This window comes from Prunus dulcis, chromosome 3, assembly GCF_902201215.1.
Source record: "Prunus dulcis chromosome 3, ALMONDv2, whole genome shotgun sequence".
NCBI classification, from domain to species: domain Eukaryota; kingdom Viridiplantae; phylum Streptophyta; class Magnoliopsida; order Rosales; family Rosaceae; genus Prunus; species Prunus dulcis.
The window spans coordinates 19,602,426-19,623,873 of NC_047652.1; the positions used below are offsets into that span (position 1 = coordinate 19,602,426).

At 39.1% G+C, this 21,448-nt stretch overlaps 3 protein-coding genes and 1 pseudogene across 6 annotated transcripts; all 4 read left to right on the top strand.

The window, feature by feature from the left end:
• Positions 1–164: 164 nt before the first annotated feature.
• Positions 165–3,682, top strand: LOC117621102 (geranylgeranyl transferase type-2 subunit beta 1-like). Of its 4 annotated transcripts, none has more exons than XM_034351396.1 (11): positions 165–295; positions 410–489; positions 717–770; positions 849–999; positions 1,105–1,221; positions 1,452–1,518; positions 1,660–1,808; positions 2,306–2,442; positions 2,532–2,630; positions 2,778–2,853; positions 3,097–3,682. In XM_034351396.1, exons 3-11 carry the CDS (start codon positions 717–719, stop codon positions 3,189–3,191), a joined length of 945 nt encoding a protein of 314 aa, XP_034207287.1. In that variant the 5' UTR covers positions 165–295; positions 410–489; the 3' UTR covers positions 3,192–3,682. The 4 variants fall into 4 exon arrangements, with proteins under 4 accessions (XP_034207287.1, XP_034207289.1, XP_034207288.1 ...); XM_034351398.1 differs by having other exon boundaries at positions 852–999; XM_034351397.1 differs by having other exon boundaries at positions 457–489.
• Positions 3,683–6,916: 3,234 nt separating this feature from the next.
• On the top strand, positions 6,917–9,735 carry LOC117620857 (xyloglucan endotransglucosylase/hydrolase protein 9). The gene is made up of 4 exons (XM_034351101.1): positions 6,917–7,274; positions 7,480–7,580; positions 8,127–8,320; positions 9,106–9,735. The coding sequence occupies exons 1-4, from the start codon at positions 7,100–7,102 to the stop codon at positions 9,524–9,526; spliced, it is 891 nt and encodes a 296-aa protein (XP_034206992.1). The 5' UTR covers positions 6,917–7,099; the 3' UTR covers positions 9,527–9,735.
• A 2,520-nt stretch (positions 9,736–12,255) lies between these two features.
• Positions 12,256–14,082, top strand: LOC117622069 (putative dehydration-responsive element-binding protein 2H). The gene is made up of 2 exons (XM_034352593.1): positions 12,256–12,435; positions 13,286–14,082. The coding sequence occupies exon 2, from the start codon at positions 13,327–13,329 to the stop codon at positions 13,915–13,917; it is 591 nt and encodes a 196-aa protein (XP_034208484.1). The 5' UTR covers positions 12,256–12,435; positions 13,286–13,326; the 3' UTR covers positions 13,918–14,082.
• A 421-nt stretch (positions 14,083–14,503) lies between these two features.
• Positions 14,504–21,448, top strand: part of LOC117622461 — a 12,354-nt pseudogene continuing 5,409 nt past the window's right edge.

A 21,448-nucleotide genomic window follows, 5' to 3' on the forward strand; every position in this document is an offset into this window, starting at 1 on the left:
ATACCGGACAAATTTAGAGGTCAAATTACCAGTGTAGCATAAAAAAGTTTATATCCATAATTTCTAATTTTCTTTTTACCAAACATATTACGTTGTTGCACTGAAACTACCGAAAAGCTGGAAAAAATATGAAGACTGGAGAAAGCCCATTAGCCCACCCCAAAAGCCCACCTCCGCTAGACTTAGCACGAGAGAAAACAGCACAGCTCCTGTCGTCCCTCCCTAATTTTCTCCCTTCTTCTTCTTCAGTCGAGTGGAGGGAGCGTCGTCACTGAGTCAGTCAATATCGCCGTCGGTAAGTCATCTTTCTTTTCCCTCGAATTTTCAGTCGATTTGTTTGTTTTCTATTATTACTGAGTCTTCTTTTCTATAATTAAAATGATTGGGTTGTGATCGATATGAATTGTAGTTTCTCTTATCTTAATGGAATGATTTTTGTCTCGGATTGTGAACCAGCAAAAGAAAATCTTGAGAACCCAGTAAAGTGCGGTAATTTTCCTTGTGCTATGCTCACACTTCACATTGTATATAAAACTTGTCATAACTATAATAGCAGATGCTGATACATAGTTCCAGATTAATGATTTCATTTAATATATTTGTCATCTGTGCTTGAGATAGTTTTGAATTTATTGGTTAGTCTTCTTTTTGAGAGCCACAAACACCTATCTTGCACACATTACAATAGCTATGCCTAATTTTGGAAATTTTCACAGATGGGGGAGCTGGCAAGTCAGAAACATGTTCAGTTCATTGTATCAGTCGAAAAGGTCTGACTTTAATTCGAATCCATTTGTTATGCTTTTGTTTTATACCTTATTGTAATAAGATGGTGATATTGTGCTCAGAAGAAGGATTCTTTTGAGTCCGTGGTGATGGAGCATATAAGAATGAATGGGGCATACTGGGGTTTGACTGCTCTTGATCTTCTTGGGAAGCTGCACGTCGTGGATGTCGAGGAGGTTGTTTCCTGGGTTCTCCAGTGCCAAGATGACTCAGGTTTGTACTTTGCGTGCCAGCCCAACAACTGTTATTTTGATCTTCATTGTTTGTATGGTGACTTTGAGTTGTAGAGAGAATGATGATACAGCTTTGTTTATGCAGGTGGGTTTGGTGGTAACATTGGGCATGACCCACATCTACTATATACCTTAAGTGCTGTGCAGGTTTTGGCCTTGTTCGACAAGCTTGATGTTCTGGATATTGAAAAGGTTGCAAGTTGTATCCTTTAGCATATCTTTTTGTAAATTGAAATAAATCTTTACCACTTACATATATATATATTTTCCATTGGTTAATCACAAAATAATTGTTACGCCTTGTGTTGAGAGGCTGCTTATAGCTTCCTAAAAGTAGATGTAAACAGAGACAGCCATCTACAAAATTAGACAACTAAATATGTAAAGAAGATTGAATTTAAGCAAATTTGTGCAACTTAATATAAAACTCAGATGTGGCTGGGCTGCAGAATGAAGATGGATCATTTTCAGGGGACATGTGGGGTGAAATTGATACACGGTAATCTTTTTTAATTTCCTCTACTTTGGGAATTTTATGATTTGTTGAAGTTTCCATCTCTTTATGTAGAACATGACCAAGTAACAAATTCTTTGCTGTTTCTTATAAAAGAAATTAACAAAAACTTTCTTTTGATTTTAGGTTTTCTTATATTGCTATCTCTTGTCTCTCATTACTACATCGTTTGGATAAAATCAATGTGGAGAAGGCCGTGAACTACATTTTAAGTTGTAAGAATCATGATGGTGGATTTGGATGCACACCTGGTGCAGAGTCTCATGCAGGTCAAAGTAAGTTATTTACCCTATAGTGTCTCTAGCATGTTTACTTTCTGATTAGTGCTTAATAAATCAGTTTTGTTATACGTCCATTTTTAGGCTTTTCCCCCCTGTATTTTGCTTGTTAAACGAACTATGTATAGGCTTTGTTCAGAGAATTTTTTGACTTCAGATTCAGTTGTATTTTGATGGAAACTCAATAGATCATCGAAGCTGTTTCCTTTTTGTCCATTCAACGGATGTTAGCAGTTACTCTTGCATTTTACATCACCTAGTTAAGTTTTAAGCTAAAGCTGTCATCATTTTTTTCTTTTTCACTTAAGTTTTTAGCTAAGATCATGTGACACATCTCTTTTTACATCATTCCAACTGCCAAATCTAGTGAAGTATCCGTAATCTTGCTTAATCCACCACATGCCTGATCCAGAAATGGCATAATTCAGTTGTATTATCTGTATGTAAAAATTAGACTAAAAACTACAGCTTTGCTCTGCACATTGTGACTGCAGTTTTCTGTTGTGTGGGTGCTCTTGCCATCACGGGGTCACTACATCATATTGACAAGGACCTTCTTGGATGGTGGCTATGTGAGCGGCAAGATAACAAAACTGGAGGTCTTAATGGTCGACCAGAGAAACTTCCTGATGTGGGGTGTTTTTTCTTTGAAATTGAAACTGAATTTGTTTCTGTTAACATTCTTGGACTCTACCTTATGGAATTATTTATTCATTTCAGGTCTGCTACTCATGGTGGGCTCTTTCTAGTTTGATCATGATTGACAGAGTTCATTGGATCAATAAAGACAAGCTTATCAAGTTCATTTTAGACTGCCAGGTTACATTTACCTAACGAGCTATTTGTACATTTGGATTATCCTTTAGGAGTGGACATTCTCCCTGTTTTCGTATTTCCTGAGTGAAATTCCAATCATGTAACTATGGATTTATCTGAGATGCTTTGGCTAATTATTGAAAATTGCAGGACATTGAAAAGGGAGGAATTTCTGACAGACCAGATGATGCTGTTGATGTTTACCACACTTACTTTGGTGTAGCTGGTATAATTGCTTTGCCTCTGCTTTGTTTGTTTTCCAAACTTCTTCACATAATAATTTGGCATGTTGAAATCTTTCTGGTTAGAGCTTCTTAGTTTCCATCTTGGTTCACAAGGGTAGCTAGTACCTGCTTATGAACCGCATATAGTGCGAAAATGTTTATATAAGATGATTTGTGTTCTTCGTGTAATTTTCTCTCTACAGTACTCATCACAGTACATTTAAAGTTGATGTTTATTGATGCAGGACTCTCCCTTCTCGAATATCCAGGGTTGAAAGCCATAGATCCGGCGTACGCTTTGCCGGTTGATGTTGTAGATAGGATTATTTTAGACAGATAAAGGCTGTGTTTGCAACACTCTGATTTGCTTGAGCTTGCTGCAGTTTGACACTTTTGTAGTTCTCTAATAGGTCGCAACTCTCAACACCTTACTGATATGTAGAATATACGTTTTTCACTTTGGATGATCCATAGACATTCCAGTGGTAGTTGGATGAAATGAGTAATTAAGTTCACAGCTGTAGCCTGTAGCAGCCACCATCCCACTCCATGATGAATCTCATTGATGAAGTATGGGGATTGAACTCTGTCTCGACGTAGAAAATTGTGGTCCCTGTTCTTCAGCATTCGATGTCATCCAATTCCAAGTTATCATCTCATTCCCTTTTCTATTTGGTTTCTTTGTAGAAAATAGGTAGATTTGATGACTGAACTTTGATACGTATCATGATACATTTTCGTCTAATCCAATTGAAACTTGGTAACATTGGCATACTTACAAATATGCCATCAAATCAATCAAGGGAAGAAGCCCTACTACCTTTATTAGCATGTCAGATTGTTCGTCAATATTCGGATATTTGATTTTGAACGGCTAATGAAATTCACATTTAATTAATGATTGGAAATCATCTACGCACATTTGATCTATGATCATACATTATCTAGTCATCGAGAAATTCACAACAAAATGACCCGAATCACATAAAACAAGTATCACATGGCATCTCAGTCACAAAATGGTAAGTAACAAGAGCCAAAATGTCTTTAATTGCATCAAGGTTGTGTTGCCACTTGCAATTTGCAAACAATATGAGAGAGAGAGAGAGAGAGAGAGAGAGAGCGCTAATGTTTGTTTGTATGTGACCTTGTGTGACAAGATTCAAGATTTGAGCATCAAATTCTTCGACGTGCATTATACATGTTACATATATATATATATATATATATATATATATATTATAAAGTATTACTATCAAGTGTGAGTTTGGGGGATCGATTTGGCTCTCTTCATTTCATTGGAGATTTCCAATGAAAACAGCCGTCACCTCCACCCAATCCAATCCCCTCCACATCCCATCCCAGCCGACCTCAGTATTTCAAACACAATTCACGTGCCAACTTTGCCTCTTCCCTCATTCCTGTGGAAGCTAGACTAAGGGAAGCCTCAGATTCTAAATCAATCAACGAGACACACGTCAGCATTCCTCAAACATTAGCCTTACGTGTACGCATGTGATTCCCAGAACTTTAGGCGAAGTTGGGGTTGGATTGGGATTGAATACAATAAAATAGGGTATTTGTTGGAAAAAGAAAAAAAAAAAGAGCGAGAGTTTTGAGAATGTGTGTGGGATTAAAAGGCGTAAAGATCGAAAAGACATGTTCATGCCAACATGCGTGCACTCTACCTCCCTCCGTCCTTGTTTAATCTGACACGTGATTTTAAATATTTCACTGTTTCATTTTATTTTATTTATTCATTTTCTATGTTAAGAAATTTGAATTCCCATTTAAATTGAGTGCAACCCAAATTAGAGTTTGATGTGAATCAATGCAGGCATAAATAAATTGGTAGCTTTGGTGAGGTTGAAAGTGAAATTGTACACGTAAAACTGTTTTCCCAATAATGGTCATGTTGCCTCATAAGCCTATAGATATGATGGATCATATAGGCCTGGAAGCTCTTTTTTTGCAAGAAACCATAAATGCAATTACACTTGCTCACTTACTATATTTTTGCATAATTCATTTACTAAAAAATAAAGAAGAACACGTTGTCATCATCACTCGTTATCGAATTTATAAGTAATTTATAGAATAAATCGAAAATTCGATTGGTTAGAGCTGAAGTAGCTACTTTCGAAGTAACAAAAAGAAAAAGAGAATTCCGCACTTCCTTCTCTCCTTCAAAACTGTGCATAAGCTTTTATCTTGCACGAATCCTAAGTGATGAAAAAAAAAAAAAGAACTAATTTTTTTCTTTTTTTATAATTACTTTCCTCGTGTATGTATAAGACTGAATCAATTCAATTACTAATCGTTAACTTTTCGAAGAATCCATAATTAATTCTTATCACAAATATATAACATCTTCATCACTCATGTAAATGGACCCTAACACCTTCTGTAACCAAGTCAAGACAAATCTCGCTCCACCAAATGCAATAATTTCTTAAAGAAATCCTGATTTTTTTCAACTCGTTATTATTGCCAAAAAAGTACAAAATTCTTTACCATTTTCTTTTATTTTTTGGTTGGTGAATTCTTTGGTCCCAGTCGCCAGTCCCATCCAATTGAACGCTGCGGGCCAGCGGCCCTGCCAAGTAATTCAACGGCTGTTTACTACATTGTCTACAAAATATCTCTTGCCATGTGGATCTATGCCATTGGATGATCATAAGCTTTTTCTTTTTTATATTATCAGAAACTTTTCCTAAGGCTGTAGACCAATATCCTAAAGCACAATTGCAATAATTTGTTTTTATATAATATACTAGCCCCTTCCGCAAGCTCTTTGGCTTCTGCGATACGCTTTTTAAAATTTTATATATATATTTATTTTAGAATTAAAAAAAATAATGGATAGTTATGTTCTATAAAAATAAAATTTATTATTTAATTTTTTTTTAAATTTTAATTTTTTAAATGTAAAAAAATATAATTTTAGTATATTATCCTATGATATTTTGAATATTTTATGCTTTTGCTGTATACATATAGATTATACGATGAACAAATACACTGTTACATTGTAAAAGGTTGATTTTATTTTGTATACCAGATACAGTAATAAATAAACTGAACAAAAAATAAAATACTATATTCAATTTAATAAATATACATCAATGGTGGACAGCTTCTCTTGCCTCAACCAATCCATAACAGGGATTTATAAAAAAACAAAATTATATTCCACATCAATGTATTTAAATGAGTCAACTACTAGTCATTTAATTCAAATGCTGCCAATGTTTCAAGGTAGGGATGCAAAGGCAGCCCATATTTAAGGACAATCCAATTGCATTTTGGTTTACAAATACTATAATTAACCATTTATATTGGTTTACAAATACTACAATCCAATTGTAGTCATTTTCATACTATATTACCTCCTGTCTAATGTGATTCTTATCTTTATAACAAATTAAGGCTTATTCACAAACCCAAATCATTTCTTTTAAATCCCTCCACTAAACCAGGCTTGACTTTATGTTGAATTCGAATCATGACATATCTTGCATCAAATTATCAACCATGATTTCATTTTTAATATCCGTACACAATAATGTTCTTACTAAAAATAAAAATTAAAAAATCTCCAAAATATGGCCCCGATCCAAAGAACCCAGAAAACAAAGGTTTTATTGCCATTATAGCATTGCATGGTGCGATTGTACTGAGCTGGCACTGTCATTACTCAAAGCAAAACAAAAAACAAAGATAAAGTGAAGAGAAAAAGAAAAAAAAAAACAGCTCCATTCCCCAGCTTTTCCTCCAATACCACCAACAGATGCTTCATTGACAGCTGGCCTCGTCAGTGAACCAGCTGGACTTTCCCACGTGTCGTGGCCTCATTGGCAGTAGATCTGTACCCCGCTTTAGGGCATGGACATGTCGTACCGAAGGGCGGTAGTGCCCCTCCACAGCCTCACAGCTTTGGCCAGCTAATCAGCGGGAGGGCCTCACAGAGAACAGAGCAACGGCTACATTTTTAATCTCTTGGGGTGTATTTATCGAAATTTGAAATCATACGTGGCTGGTGATGTGGTGAGTGGAATTCAGTGACGTGGACAGTGAATTGGTGAAGGGGCTTGTGAGAGAAGCCAATTCAAACGGGCTATAAAAGGCAGTGTTTTTCGTGTTGCTCTCCAGACTCGGGACTGAGAGCATTTCAGAGTTGAAAAAGAAGAAAGATTCATTCTCTCTCTCTCTCTCTCTCTCTCTCTCTCTCTAATATCTTCTTCTTCCATGGCAATTCCAGCGTTTAAAATTATGTCTCTGTTTCTGAGTGTGTTTGTGGGTTTTGCATTGGTGGGTCTGGTTAGCTCAGCTAAGTTTGATGAGCTTTTCCAGCCAACCTGGGCTTTCGATCATTTCACCCATGAAGGAGAGCTCCTTCACATGAAACTTGACAACTTCTCTGGTATATACCATTTTTTTTAGAAAATAAATTGCTACCTCTAATGGTTTCTTTAGAGTTTTTGAAGCAGAGCATCAAGCTCTGTTTTTTACCCAAAAAAAGCTCTGTTATTTTCGTTCATTATGCAAAACAAAAATGGTTGTTCTCTTGAATAATGCTTGCTCTGCCTGTTGCTTGGACTAATATGACGGTGGGTTTGAAATTTCAGGAGCTGGGTTTCAATCCAAGAACAAGTATTTGTTTGGCAAAGTGAGCCTTCAGATTAAGCTTGTAGAGGGTGACTCTGCTGGAACAGTTACTGCGTTCTATGTGAGTAAACACTACTACCAGTGTGTTTTTCAGAACAAAAAGCAAATCTTTTTTGCTTTATTTCATTATTTTCTGATATTCTGCTTTAAACATATTAATTTTTGGAAGTTGAAAACAGCTCAGCTTGTTGTGGTGCCAATTGGGTCCCCTGTTTGATCGATTTGACATACTATTTATTTAGACTTGGCTTTATTTGACCCATCATTGTGCTACTGATACTACCAGTAGCTCTTACCCACTCTGTTTACTCTCGTGAAGTTTTTATTTTTGCTAATTCTGATTTGATTATTAATTTGTTCTAATCTTATTACTAATTGTTTTCTCATTGCTTAATCCATTTGAAAATCAAATCCATATATAGAAAATCTTGTGACTTTGAATTGGCTTTTATGGAACCAATTAACATGTATCAGACTCTGACACTGAAATTCAATTCCCCTTTACTCATTCATATGCACTGACTGATATTAATATCATATCTTATGGGTGATGTGATTTCTATCTAATTCTTCAATCTGTTTTCCCATTTTTGATTTGTTTGTGTAGATGTCATCGGACGGCCCATCTCACAATGAGTTTGACTTTGAGTTCCTGGGCAACACCACAGGCGAACCCTACTCAGTGCAGACCAACATTTATGTGAATGGTGTCGGCAACAGGGAGCAAAGATTGAACCTTTGGTTCGACCCCACCACGGAGTTTCACTCCTACTCGATCTTCTGGAACCAGCGCCAAGTAGTGTAAGCACTTAGCCTTCTCTCGTCACATTTTCTGTGTACATATGCATACATGGTGACTGTGAGCTCGTCTCGTTGCACTCAACTTCGACTCTCCCCTTCCATATATTAGATAGATTAATTAGACAAGTTTAAAATATCACGTGTATAATAAATAAAGATTTATGTGTACATGTGTGATAAGTGGTCATTAGTAATTACGTTTTCAATGGAGCAGAGGCATCCTGCAGTTCATATTCCAAAAGCCAGCTGCCAGTGTCATAAAGGCAGCGTGTGGAGCTTGCCTGCCCCCACTCTCTGTCTAAATATAAAGTTGAGAAAGAAAAACAAAAAAACCCCATGGAAAAGGGAACGAATCTTACATGATGTCTGTACTCTGTAGGGTCGTTTTATGTGTAAAATTTACAGAAACACTGGGGGGGCGCCCGTTTGCTCTGTTTTGGCCCACTGGGCAAGCAATGGCTTTGGCATTTTGCTATATGCCGTACTGCATCATGTCTCATGTGTGAGGTAGTATTGTAAGAGTTTGACAGAGACCCCATTGGGTAAAATAAAAATAAAAATATGATATTCTTCTCAAAGTTCTCATCTTGATGTCGGTAAAAGTGACAAATTATATCTTAATAAAAATGGGCCTATAATTCTTTTTTCTGGTGGGTTCCTTATGTTAAATATAAGTTTTTACGTAAGTGACTCGTAGGTTTAGAATATTTATTCCTACACTCGGAGTTCTATGTTGAATTTCCCCTTCACTTACATATTCTTCTTCAATTATTGGTTTTGTTCAGGTTTCTAGTGGATGAGACACCAATTAGAGTCCACACCAACATGGAAAACAAAGGGGTGCCCTTCCCCAAGGACCAAGCTATGGGGGTTTACAGTTCAATATGGAATGCAGATGACTGGGCCACACAAGGTGGTAGGGTCAAGACAGATTGGTCCCATGCACCCTTCATTGCAAGCTACAAGGGCTTTGAAATCAATGCCTGTGAGTGCCCAGTTTCTCTTGCAGCAGCAGATAACGCAAAGAAGTGCAGCAGCAGTGGAGATCAGAAGTATTGGTGGGATGAGCCTACATTGTCAGCCCTCAATCTCCACCAGAACCACCAGCTCGTGTGGGTCAAGGCTCACCATATGTTCTATGACTACTGCACTGATTCTGCTAGGTTTCCAGTGACACCTCTTGAGTGTGTTCATCACCGCCACTAGGGTTCATGGTCTTGGGAAGATTGAAGGAGAAAAAGAAAAACTTTGTATAAAAGAAAGGGCGAAAAAAGGAGGGGGGTTAAAAAGCTACAAACATGTGCTCCATGTTTTTTTTTTTCTTTTGTTCGTTTCTTTGGTTCTCATTGGGTCTCAGGTTGTATGATAGGCGTGGTAATTTCAATGTGAAATATGAATTTCCTTTTTTCCTTAAATTTTTACTCGTGTGATACTGAGACTTACTGCTCACTACCAAACATCGTGCAAAATTGCTTGCTTGCATGCGTTCACAGTTGCCTGGTATAATTTGTAGGTCACGGGGAGAACAATCATGGTTGATAGTAGTCGGTAGGGAATGGGAAAAAGTTATGCGACAGGGAAGGAAAATGCATGAAAGAAACAAATAGTGGACCCCAAATTTGGGATGTCATTTTGTCATAGTGGGCCAGCTTCTTCAGTCCTCGAGGCAAGTGGTGAAAGGCAATGAAAGTGAAACAATGGTAAGGTTTGGCTTTTAACAAGCCGAGTGGTTAAGTGTTTCATATCAATGAATAAGTTGATATTTGGGAAATGGAAATCCAACTTAGAATCTCTGATATATGAATCTTTAAAGCTATAAATTTATTTTGCATGAAATCACACTTATTATTATGGGCCAAAACATTTGGAGGTCATGATTAAAGAGAAGTTAATAAAGAACCGAAAGTCATTGGCCATGTGAATATGTGATGGCATTATTTGGTTTGGTTTCATCTCCCTTTTGAAAGGGGAATGTGGGAACAATGTCGTTTGTGCCTTTGTTTTTTTCAAAGTGATATGACAACGCTTGACATGCATTTTAGACAATTTGTGCGGGGAAGAAATCAAATTAAGCAGGGAAGGTCACAAGAATACAGTTTGAAAGCTTCTCTTTAACTTTTCTCGTGAATTCAAGCTTTCTTCTTTCAAGGGTTGAAAGACTGTTGTTTCCTAATCTCTTCCTATACTGCTGGGCCAGAGCTTTCTTAATATTACCTCTGCCACAAACACGTGAAACTTGTGTAGAAATTAAAACCTAGCATTATGGACTAGCTTACATGATTGAGTTAAGTAGCACCTTGTTTAGATGGGGGACCAATAATTTATATTTGAGGATCATAGAGGTTCCTTTCTCTACAGGCCAACCTAGCTACTGTAACTTGGGATAACTTTGCTGGTTTTTGGTGGATTCATGACATAATCCAAAGCTCCTAGGTCCCATACAAAAGATAGGACATGAAAGGGCGTTGAAAGAAGGTGATGGTTTTCCACTCAGATGAATTAATCTGGTCCAGAGTAAATAATGGAAAAAATACAAAAGCTGAAAGGAGCCATTTCACAAGAATCAAATCAAATGACTTACTTGCCGAGGAGAAAAACTTGTGTGGAATGGAGATAGAACTATTTTGTTATCTTCAATCAATCATAACTTTTCCACTTAATCGGAGATAGCAAAATAATACTATGTCGCGTTGCACATAAATTTTTCTTTTTGAGGAGCGTCTCTGCTGTAGACGGGTTAAATATAAAATTAACTCTGCTTTCTGTTGTGTTTTCTTTTTGGTTAAACACAAAACTTGACTGATTTAACATGTATTCTTTTTCTATTCTTTTGCTATGATGAGATGGAGCTACCACTCATTTAAGAGATACAAGATGAGGTGGTAGATCAGGAAATAATAAAGGCAATAATTAATTCTCAGAGTAAAACACATCAGGCCCCATTAACACCCACCAATCTTTTTTATGGGTGGAAAAGCTTTGAATTTGATCATTGAGGACAAAAAACAAGTGAAGCATCAAGACCTAGGGAAGACAATGATGGTGGTTGATAGGCATCAAATTTGAGTTCATCATGAACTGAAAGGGCTCAAGGCACTGATGAAAGTGGGAGACAGAGCTAAATGTAAAATAAGCTTAGAGTGGTTTTGTCAACTTGTTGAACAGAAAATGAACATTATATATATATATATATAGCAGCATACATTATAAGATGCTTTAAGAGAATATTATATGTAATTAGAGGCTAACAAGAACAGACAAAGGGGCTCATATTAATCCCAACAAATAGAAATCAACCATGTTTAGCTTTGGCATGGAAGAGCTGCTATTGATCATTAATGGAACCACAAAAAAATGTTGATCACATGTCATGGCAGAGAATCCATAGGAACAAGAAACCAAGATTCTAGCAATGATATTAGAGAAACACTTTCATTATCAATAATAGCAATGAATTTTGAGACACTGAATTATACTTTATTAAAGTTATATCAAATTTGGAATAATTCAAGTTGACTAGAGCTAATGTGCTCCTCATTCTGTACCTAAGATCGAATCCCCCTCCCCGTAATTTAGATTAAATTAAAGTAGATCATTGTTTGTATTAAAAAAAAAAAAAGATATAAATAAGTTACAAAATAAGTACGTATATAGAGCTAAAACCCTAGTCAATAAAAATAGAAAACCAATATAATTGATCCAACATCAAAGACAAACCAGATGATGTGACATTCAAAATTAACATACAAAATAAATAAAACAAAACTTTCCTGAAACATTTGGGTTTTTCAGCCCAAGGATTATTGGGCTTATGGGTTCTCTTTCATCCTGTAGCTTACAACTTGGGCTGGGACTTGGGTTCAAAATTCAAATTTTAAATTATGAAAAAGCTGAAGATAAAGAGCGAGCTAAAGATTACAATTCATTTTGGGGCAAATTGGGGCGGTTAGGGCTTTTTCTTTTTTCTTCACATTTACTGCTTGGTCAGTTGTCACTGTCGACGCCTAGCCCTCTCTTCAGCTCCAAATTCTCTTTCTATGAAGCTTTGACCATTTTTCTCTTCTGAGCTCAGACCCCTTGAGACACGAGGGTAGGGGGTCCCGGAGCAAAAGAAGGTAACTTTTCGCTTCTCCAATTCTTGCTTGTTACTTTTGTTGTCAAATTTGATGAGATCTATGCTTGGTTATTTTCACTGAGAACGTAAATCCAGTCCAGTTTCGAATTTATTTAAAAGATTATATTTTTGTTTCATAATTTTGATATTTAATAAATTTATGATTGTGTATAGCGGCAAGCTTGCGGCTCTAGCAAGATTGTCAATTGAGTTAGTTTTTGTTTATTTGTTTGTTGGAAGAGTATTGTCAATAACAAATGGAAATTCTTAGTTGACTGAATGTTTAGTTTAAATGGTTTGTGCGGGAAAATGAAAGAGAAATTAATGTCGGTGTTGGAATTGTTTGCCTGAAAAAGTCAAACTAAGTGATTTTTTTGCATCTTCCTATTTTGTGTTCCATGTATCCAAACGCAATTTGCCACAATCATGTTTTTGAATTTGGAGTAGATGGAGGTCATTTTTCCATTGTTTTGTACAAATGGTATAATTATTGGAAGCTTCGAGAGGCCTAACAGTCTTCCTAGCATTGTAGGATCTCTTCTGAATATAGTTTATGGTTTCTTTCTTTGTGTTTACTCTCGGCTGTTTTAATCCTGGGAAGACTTAGGTTTAGTGTCTGTATACTGAATGAGTAATTGAAGGATATGTGGTTGCATTGTATGTTGGCGGTTTTGCGTGCCCGTATGTTGGTTTGATTATGGACATTGCGCTAGGTGGTGTTTCAAGGTGTTGCTTTTTCTTTAGTTTTGTCTAAGGTTTGCGTAGCTGAAGCAAATTTGGCCGGTAATTAAGTGTCGCTTTTGAAATAAAGATTATCTCTAAAGACAAAGCCTTCTTTCTAATATTGGCAGGTGACTCATTGTACTTCCTGTTCAGTACAAAAGTTAACTGCATGACCAAGTTGGTCAAAACAGATCCAAGACAGGATGGATCTAATCCTGTGGCTGAGACTCTTGCGAAGTGGAAAGCATATAACGACCATCTTGATTCGTGCAACGATGAAAGTAAACCAATTCGTAGAGTACCAGCCAAGGGATCAAAGAAGGGATGCATGAAGGGTAAAGGCGGGCCTGAGAACTCTCGTTGTAACTACAGAGGTGTTAGGCAGAGGACATGGGGCAAGTGGGTTGCAGAAATTCGGACACCAAACAGGGGAAGTAGGCTCTGGCTGGGTACTTTCCCAACTGCAATTGAAGCTGCACTTGCTTATGATGAAGCTGCAAGGGCCATGTATGGTTCTGCTGCGCGCCTTAACTTTCCTAATATATCAATTTCCAGTTTGTCAAAGGATCCTTCTTCTAGGGCAACTCTTTCAGCTGTTTCCTCGTTAGCAACCTCTGCAGGTTCAGAATCCTCAGGAAGATCAGACCACTCGGAGGATTGTGCTGCTCAGGGTAAGGTGAATTATCTTTCCCCTAATGTAGAGAAAGAGGATACGACGACGAATCGAGATCAAACAAATGAGGATGGAGAAGATGAATGAAGAGTCAGTCTCTGACCTTCTCGGGCATTATGATGTACATTTTTAGTATACATACTCGGGTGATGGTGGAGGGTGGATTTTCATATTGTACGTGGGAGATGACAGGAATTTTGATAACTGTAATTGGGAGACAAGCAATTTTTAAATTTTTTGTTTCAATTCTCATTTGGAGTATAGAGCTTCTTACCTTTCCCATGGGCGGTTTCTGACCGTTGATGAGATGCAAGTTTCACATACATTGAAGATTATCACTAATGTAAGTTCCAGTAATTGGCTGAAGGTCGACCGAAAAAGGAAAAAAAAGAAAAGTAATTGGCTAATGCTTTCCCAACCAGAAGAGGAAACTTTTTAGAAATTAAATAAAAGCCAAGGCTAATGCTTTCCCAACAAGAAAAGGGAAAAAAATAAAAAAATAAAGGCTAATAATGGTTTTAAATGTAATTTTGTTAGTGGGTCGTCCGGAAGCGCATAGGAATCCTACTATCAAAAGCAAAAGGCGGTAAATCTCTGAAGCGAAATCTATATAAACCGCCAACCAAACCCAACTTCAAGAGCGAAACCAAAACCCCCCACAAAACCCTGGAAATCCCAAACCGCCATTAAAGCTCCAGAAAACTTCTTCACGCAGAAACACAGTGCTCGTGAAGATTTTCCCACACCGTAATATTTGGTTCACAATTCGATTTGGTTTCTTCCTCTGTTTCGCAGTAGTATGCAGAGCAACGGCGAAATTGCGCCACCTGCACCGTCGCATCGTCGGTTCTTCCACCGCCGATGGCGGAGCCCGCCCTCTTCGAGAGGGCTCGGACATGGCAGAAGCTCGAATCGAAGCGGTACGGCACTAAGTGAAAGTTCGGCTTTGTCGAGGCGGAGAAGGAGGACATGCCTGCGGAACACGCGAGGAAGGTGCTTAGAGATCACGGGGACATGTCGTCGAAGAGATTTAAACATGATAAGCGAGTGTACTTGGGAGCGCTTAAGTTTGTTCCTCATGCTGTCTACAAGCTGCTCGAGAATATGCCAATGTCATGGGAGCAGACCCGTGAAGTTAAGGTTTTGTACCATGTAAGTGGAGCAATAACTTTCGTGAACGAAGTGCCGTTGGTTGTCGAGCCGATATATTTGGCTCAGTGGGGGACAATGTGGGTTATGATGAGGAGGGAGAAGAGGGATCGTCGGCAGTTCAAGAGAATGCGGTTTCCACCATTCGATAACGAGGAGCCTCCGTTAGACTATGCTGATAATCTGTTGGATATTGTTGATCTGCCGGAGCCAATTCAACTGGAGGTGGATGAAGAAGAAGACTCTGCTGTGTGTTCTTGGTTTTATGACCATAAGCCTCTGGTGAAGACAAAGCTCATCAACGGTCCAAGTTATCGCAGGTGGCATCTGTCGCTTCCGATTATGGAAACGCTTCACCGGTTTGCAGGGCAGGTACTTTCCGATTTGGTTGACCGCAATTATTTTTACTTGTTTGATAGGGAGTCTTTTTTAACTGCCAAAGCTCTTAATATGTGTATACCAGGTGGACCCAAGTTTGAACCTTTGTATAGGGGCATGGAGAAAGGGGATGAGGACTGGAATGAGTTTAATGACATAAACAAACTCATTATCCGGTCGCCTCTCCGAACTGAGTACAGAGTCGCATTCCCTCATCTCTACAACAATAGACCCAGGAAGGTAAAGCTTTCTGTTTATCGTACTGCCATGGTTATGTACATAAAAACTGAGGATCCTGATATACCTGCGTTTTGTTATGATCCACTGATACACCCAATACTGAGCACTAACACAAAGAAAACTTATGATGATGATGAGGAGGAGGAAGATGATGGTTTTGTTTTGCCGAAAGGGTTGGAGCCGTTTTTGAATGATACTCAACTTTATACTGACACCACAGCTGCAGGAATTTCCTTGTTGTTTGCCTCACGCCCTTTTAACATGAGATCTGGTCGGACGAGACGGGCAGAAGACACACCTCTTGTGTCTGAATGGTATAAAGAGCATTGTCCTCCCTCGCATACAGTTAAAGTTCGGGTCAGCTATCAGAAATTGTTGAAAAGTTTTGTGTTGAATGAGCTGCATCATAGACCACCCAAGGCTCATGAGAAGACGCAGCTGTTTGGATCTCTTAAAGCTACCAAATTTTTCCAAACTACAGAACTTGATTGGGTTGAAGCGGGTCTTCAAGTCTGTAAGCAGGGATATAACATGCTAAATCTATTGATCCATAGGAAGAATTTGAATTACCTTCACCTTGATTATAATTTTAATCTGAAGCCTGTGAAAACCTTGACAACAAAAGAGCGTAAGAAATCTCGGTTTGGTAATGCTTTTCATCTCTGTCGTGAAATCTTGCGGTTGACAAAGCTTGTAGTTGATGCCCATGTCCAGTTCCGTTTGGGTAATGTTGATGCCTTCCAATTGGCTGACGGCCTGCATTACATATTTTCCCATGTTGGTCAGTTGACTGGCATGTACCGTTACAAGTACAGGTTGATGCGGCAGATTAGAATGTCCAAAGATTTGAAGCACTTGATTTACTACCGGTTCAATACTGGGCCAGTAGGGAGAGGACCCGGATGTGGCTTCTGGGCACCAATGTGGAGGGTGTGGTTGTTCTTCCTTCGTGGCATAGTACCTCTTCTGGAAAGGTGGTTGGGAAATTTACTTGCCCGACAATTTGAAGGGCGCCATTCAAAAGGAGTGGCAAAGACTGTAACTAAGCAGCGTGTCGAAAGCCATTTTGACTTGGAGCTTCGAGCTGCTGTCATGCATGATGTTCTTGATGCCATGCCAGAGGGCATCAAGCAAAATAAGGCCAAGGCTATATTGCAGCATCTCAGTGAGGCATGGCGTTGTTGGAAGGCAAATATTCCTTGGAAGGTTCCTGGTTTGCCAGTTCTCATAGAGAATACGATTCTTCGTTATGTCAAGTCAAAGGCCGATTGGTGGACAAATGTTGCTCATTATAATCGTGAACGTATAAGAAGAGGCGCTACAGTGGATAAGACAGTTTGAAAATCTTGGGAGATTGACTCGCCTTTGGCTAAAGGCAGAGCAGGAACGATAACACAATTATCTGAAAGATGGTCCATATATTACACCAGAAGAAGGAGTTGCAATGTACACGACAACTGCGCATTGGTTGGAGTCAAGAAAGTTCATCCACATTAAGTTCCTACAAGCATGATACAAAGCTACTTATCCTTGCTCTCGACAGGTTGAAGGAATCTTACGCTGTGGCTGTAAGATTGAACCAGCATCAAAGAGAGGAATTGGGTCTCATTGAACAAGCCTATGATAACCCACATGAAGCGTTGTCACTTGTCACGAATAAAGCGCCACTTGCTCAGTCAGCGTTCCTTCAAAGAAGTTGGCATACAGTTCATGGATTTGTACAGCTTTCTCATTCCAGTTTATGAGATTGATCCTCTTGAGAAGATTACAGATGCATATCTTGATCAATATTTATGGTATGGGGCTGACAAAAGGCATCTCTTCCCAAACTGGATCAAGCCTGCAGATTCAGAGCCACCCCCACTCTTGGTTTATAAATGGTGTCAGGGAATAAACAATTTACAGAGTATATGGGACACAAGTGAGGGGCAGTGTGTGGTGATGCTTCAGACTAAGTTTGAGAAGTTCTTGAAAAGATTGACTTGACAATGCTAAATCGGCTTCTAGGTCTGATTCTTGACAGGTATCTTGCTGATTATATCACTGCGAAAAACAATGTGTTATTGTGTTACAAAGATATGAATCATACAAATTCTTATGGTCTTATACGTGGTCTTCAGTTTGCATCATTTGTGGTGCAATATTATGGGCTTGTTGTGGATCTGTTACTTCTTGGATTGACTCATGCCAGTGAGATTGCGGGTCCACAGCAGATGCCAAATGAGTTCACTACTTATCAGAACACAAAGGTTGAGACTCGGCATCCTATCAGGCTGTACTCTCGATATATAGACAGGGTGCATATGCTGTTCTGCTTCACTCACGAGGAGGCTAGAGACCTTATCCAGAGATATCTGAGTGAGCATCCAGATCCCAATAATGAATATGGTTGGATATAATAATAAGAAGTGCTGGCCAAGAGATGCCAGAATGAGGCTCATGAAACATGATGTAAATCTTGGGAGGAGCGTTTTCTGGGATATGAAGAACCGTCTTCCTCGAAGCGTCACAACTTTGGAGTGGGAAAACAGCTTTGTTTCTGTTTACAGCAAGGATAATCCAAATTTGCTCTTCAGCTTGTGCGGGTTTGAAATTAGGATACTTCCCAAGATAAGAATGAGTCAGGAAGCATTTAGCAGCACGAGAGATGGAGTTTGGAATTTGCAGAACGAGCAGACAAAGGGGAGGACTGCAGTTGCTTTCTTACGAGTTGATGATGAACAGATGAAGGTGTTTGAGAATCGTGTGAGGCAGATCCTTATTTCCTCAGGGTCCACAACATTCACAAAAGTAGTCAACAAATGGAATACAGACCTTATTGGTCTTATGACTTACTTCCGTGAAGCAACTGTGCATACACAAGAGGTGTTGGATTTGCTGGTGAAATGTGAAAATAAAATTCAGACTCGTATTAAGATTGGATTGAATTCGAAGATGCCGAGCAGGTTTCCACCTGTCATCTTTTACACGCCAAAAGAAATTGGAGGTCTTGGCATGTTATCTATGGGTCACATACTGATTCCACAAAGTGACCTCAGATACAGTCAGCAGACAGACTTTGGTGTGACGCACTTTAGGAGTGGAATGAATCATGAAGAGGACCAGCTGCTTCCAAATCTTTACCGTTACATACAGCCATGGGAGAGTGAATTTATAGATTCACAGCGTGTTTGGGCAGAATATGCAATGAAAAGGCAGGAAGCTCAGGCACAAAATCGGCGTCTAACCCTTGAAGATTTGGAAGATTCATGGAATAGGGGAGTACCTCGCATAAATACTTTGTTCCAGAAGGACCGTCACACTTTAGCTTACGACAAAGGGTGGAGAGTTCGCACAGAGTTTAAGCAGTACCAGGTCTTGAAGCAGAATCCTTTCTGGTGGACACACCAGAGGCATGATGGAAAATTGTGGAACTTGAACAACTATAGAACCGATGTTATCCAAGCTCTTGGAGGTGTTGAGGGAATAGTTGAGCACACCTTATTCAAAGGAACATACTTCCCTACTTGGGAGGGTCTTTTTTGGGAGAAGGCGTCTGGCTTTGAGGAATCTATGAAGTTTAAGAAGTTAACCAATGCACAAAGATCTGGGCTCAACCAAATCCCCAATCGTAGGTTTACCCTTTGGTGGTCGCCAACCATAAATCGGGCCAATGTATATGTGGGTTTCCAAGTGCAGCTAGATCTGACAGGAATTTTTATGCATGGTAAGATCCCAACCTTGAAGATATCATTGATTCAGATATTTCGAGCCCACTTGTGGCAGAAGATTCATGAAAGTGTTGTCATGGATCTCTGTCAGGTTTTGGATCAGGAGCTGGATGCTTTGGAAATTGAAACTGTGCAGAAGGAAACTATACATCCGAGGAAGAGTTACAAAATGAACAGCTCCTGTGCTGACATTCTTCTCTTTGCTGCCCATAGATGGTGTCAAGGAAATGGGGTGCCTAACTTAGGCATGCTTTGGTCAAAAATAAGGGGTGCCTAACTTAGGCATTCTTTGGTCAAAAATAAGGGGTACCTAACTTAGGCAATCTTTGGTCAAAATAAGGGGGGCCTAACTTAGGCAACCTATGTTCTTTTGAAGCCTATATAAATCCCCACAACTCTCATTTGTAATGCATCCCAAAAAGAATTAGAGAGAGTTTGAGAGAAAAGCTTAAAAGCAAAGCTTGTGAAAGAATTTTGTGAGAAAAATTCTTAGTATAATTTGGGGTGGGTTGTGAGTTGTGAGTGTTGTAAACACTTTGTATATTTTCTCCCTTTAGTAAAATGATCTGCAGCAGGTCCGGAGAAGTAGGCACAATTGGCTGAACTCCGTTATCAAATTTATGTGTCTTATTTCTTCTGTTATTTCGCATTCTCACTAATCTGGTTTATAGGGAAATCTGCGTTATTTCCTAACAACTGGTATCAGAGCATTTGGTGGTGAATTCTGTCAGTTTTTCTGCGAGGAATTATCAGAACCGATCCATAGGAAGTCAGATTCGAGTGGGAGCGATGGCTGCAGACGAAGGGAAGGTGAAAATTGAAAAGTTCGATGGTGCGGACTTCGGCTTTTGGAAGATGCAGATCTAAGATTATCTGTATCAGAAAAAGCTTTATCAACCTCTTTCAGAAAATAAGCCAGAGGGTATGAATGATGAAGACTGGACTCTTCTTGACAGACAAGCCCTCGAAGTTATCTGATTGACGCTATCCCACAATGTTGCTTTCAACATAGCAAAAGAAAAGACCACGGCAGGTCTCATGGCGGCTCTTTCCAGTATGTATGAGAAACCATCAGCCTCTAACAAAGTTCACTTGATGAGGCGGTTATTCAACTTGCGGATGACGGAAGGCGCATCGGGAGCTCAACATCTCAATGAACTCAATACAGTCACAACCCAGTTGAGTTCAGTTGGAATTGAATTTGATAAAGAAGTACGAGCATTGATACTTTTGTCTTCTCTACCAGAAAGTTGGAATGCTACTGTCACGGCAGTGAGTAGCTCGTCGGGAAGCAATAAGTTGACATTTGATGATGTTCGTGATCTGGTTCTCAGTGAAGAGATCCGACGGAGAGAGTCGGGTGAATCGTCAACCTCTTCTGTTTTACATACAGAGTCAAGAGGAAGAAATTCAACCAGAGGGAATGGACGTGGCAGATCGAACTACCGAGGTAGATCAAAGGACAGGAGGTCCAAATCCAGGAATCCTAATAATTCCCATAGCTCGAAGACCGTCGATTGTTGGAACTGCGGAAGATCGGGCATTATAAAAATCAGTGCAAGAGTGCACCGAAGGACCATGAGGCGAAGGCAGAGGCAAATATTACTTCCACCTCAGAAGGAGATGATGCGTTGATATGCTCTTTGGAGAGCAATGAAGAGTCTTGGGTGTTAGACTCTGGAGCATCATTCCATGCTACTTCGCAGAAACAATTCTTCGAGAGGTATGTCCCCGGAAACCGTGGAAAGGTATACCTTGGTGATGATCAACCTTGTGCTATTATTGGTAAAGGTGTAGTGAAGATTAAGTTTAACGGGTCTATTTGGGAGCTGAAGGATGTCAGGCATATTCCCGACCTGAGAAAGAACTTAATCTCAGTAGGGCAGTTGGCTAGTGAAGGCTACACTACGATCTTTCATGGTGATGATTGGAAGATTTCAAAGGGCGCAATGATGGTTGCTCGAGGAAAAAAGAATGGTACTCTTTTCATGACAGCAGGGGGGCGCTGTTCAATTGCAATTGCAGCAAGAAATGAAAATCCCAATATGTGGCACCAGAGACTTGGCCACATGAGTGAGAAGGGGATGAAAATTATGCACTTGAAGGGGAAACTTCCAGGTCTAGAGTCGGTTGGGATAGAC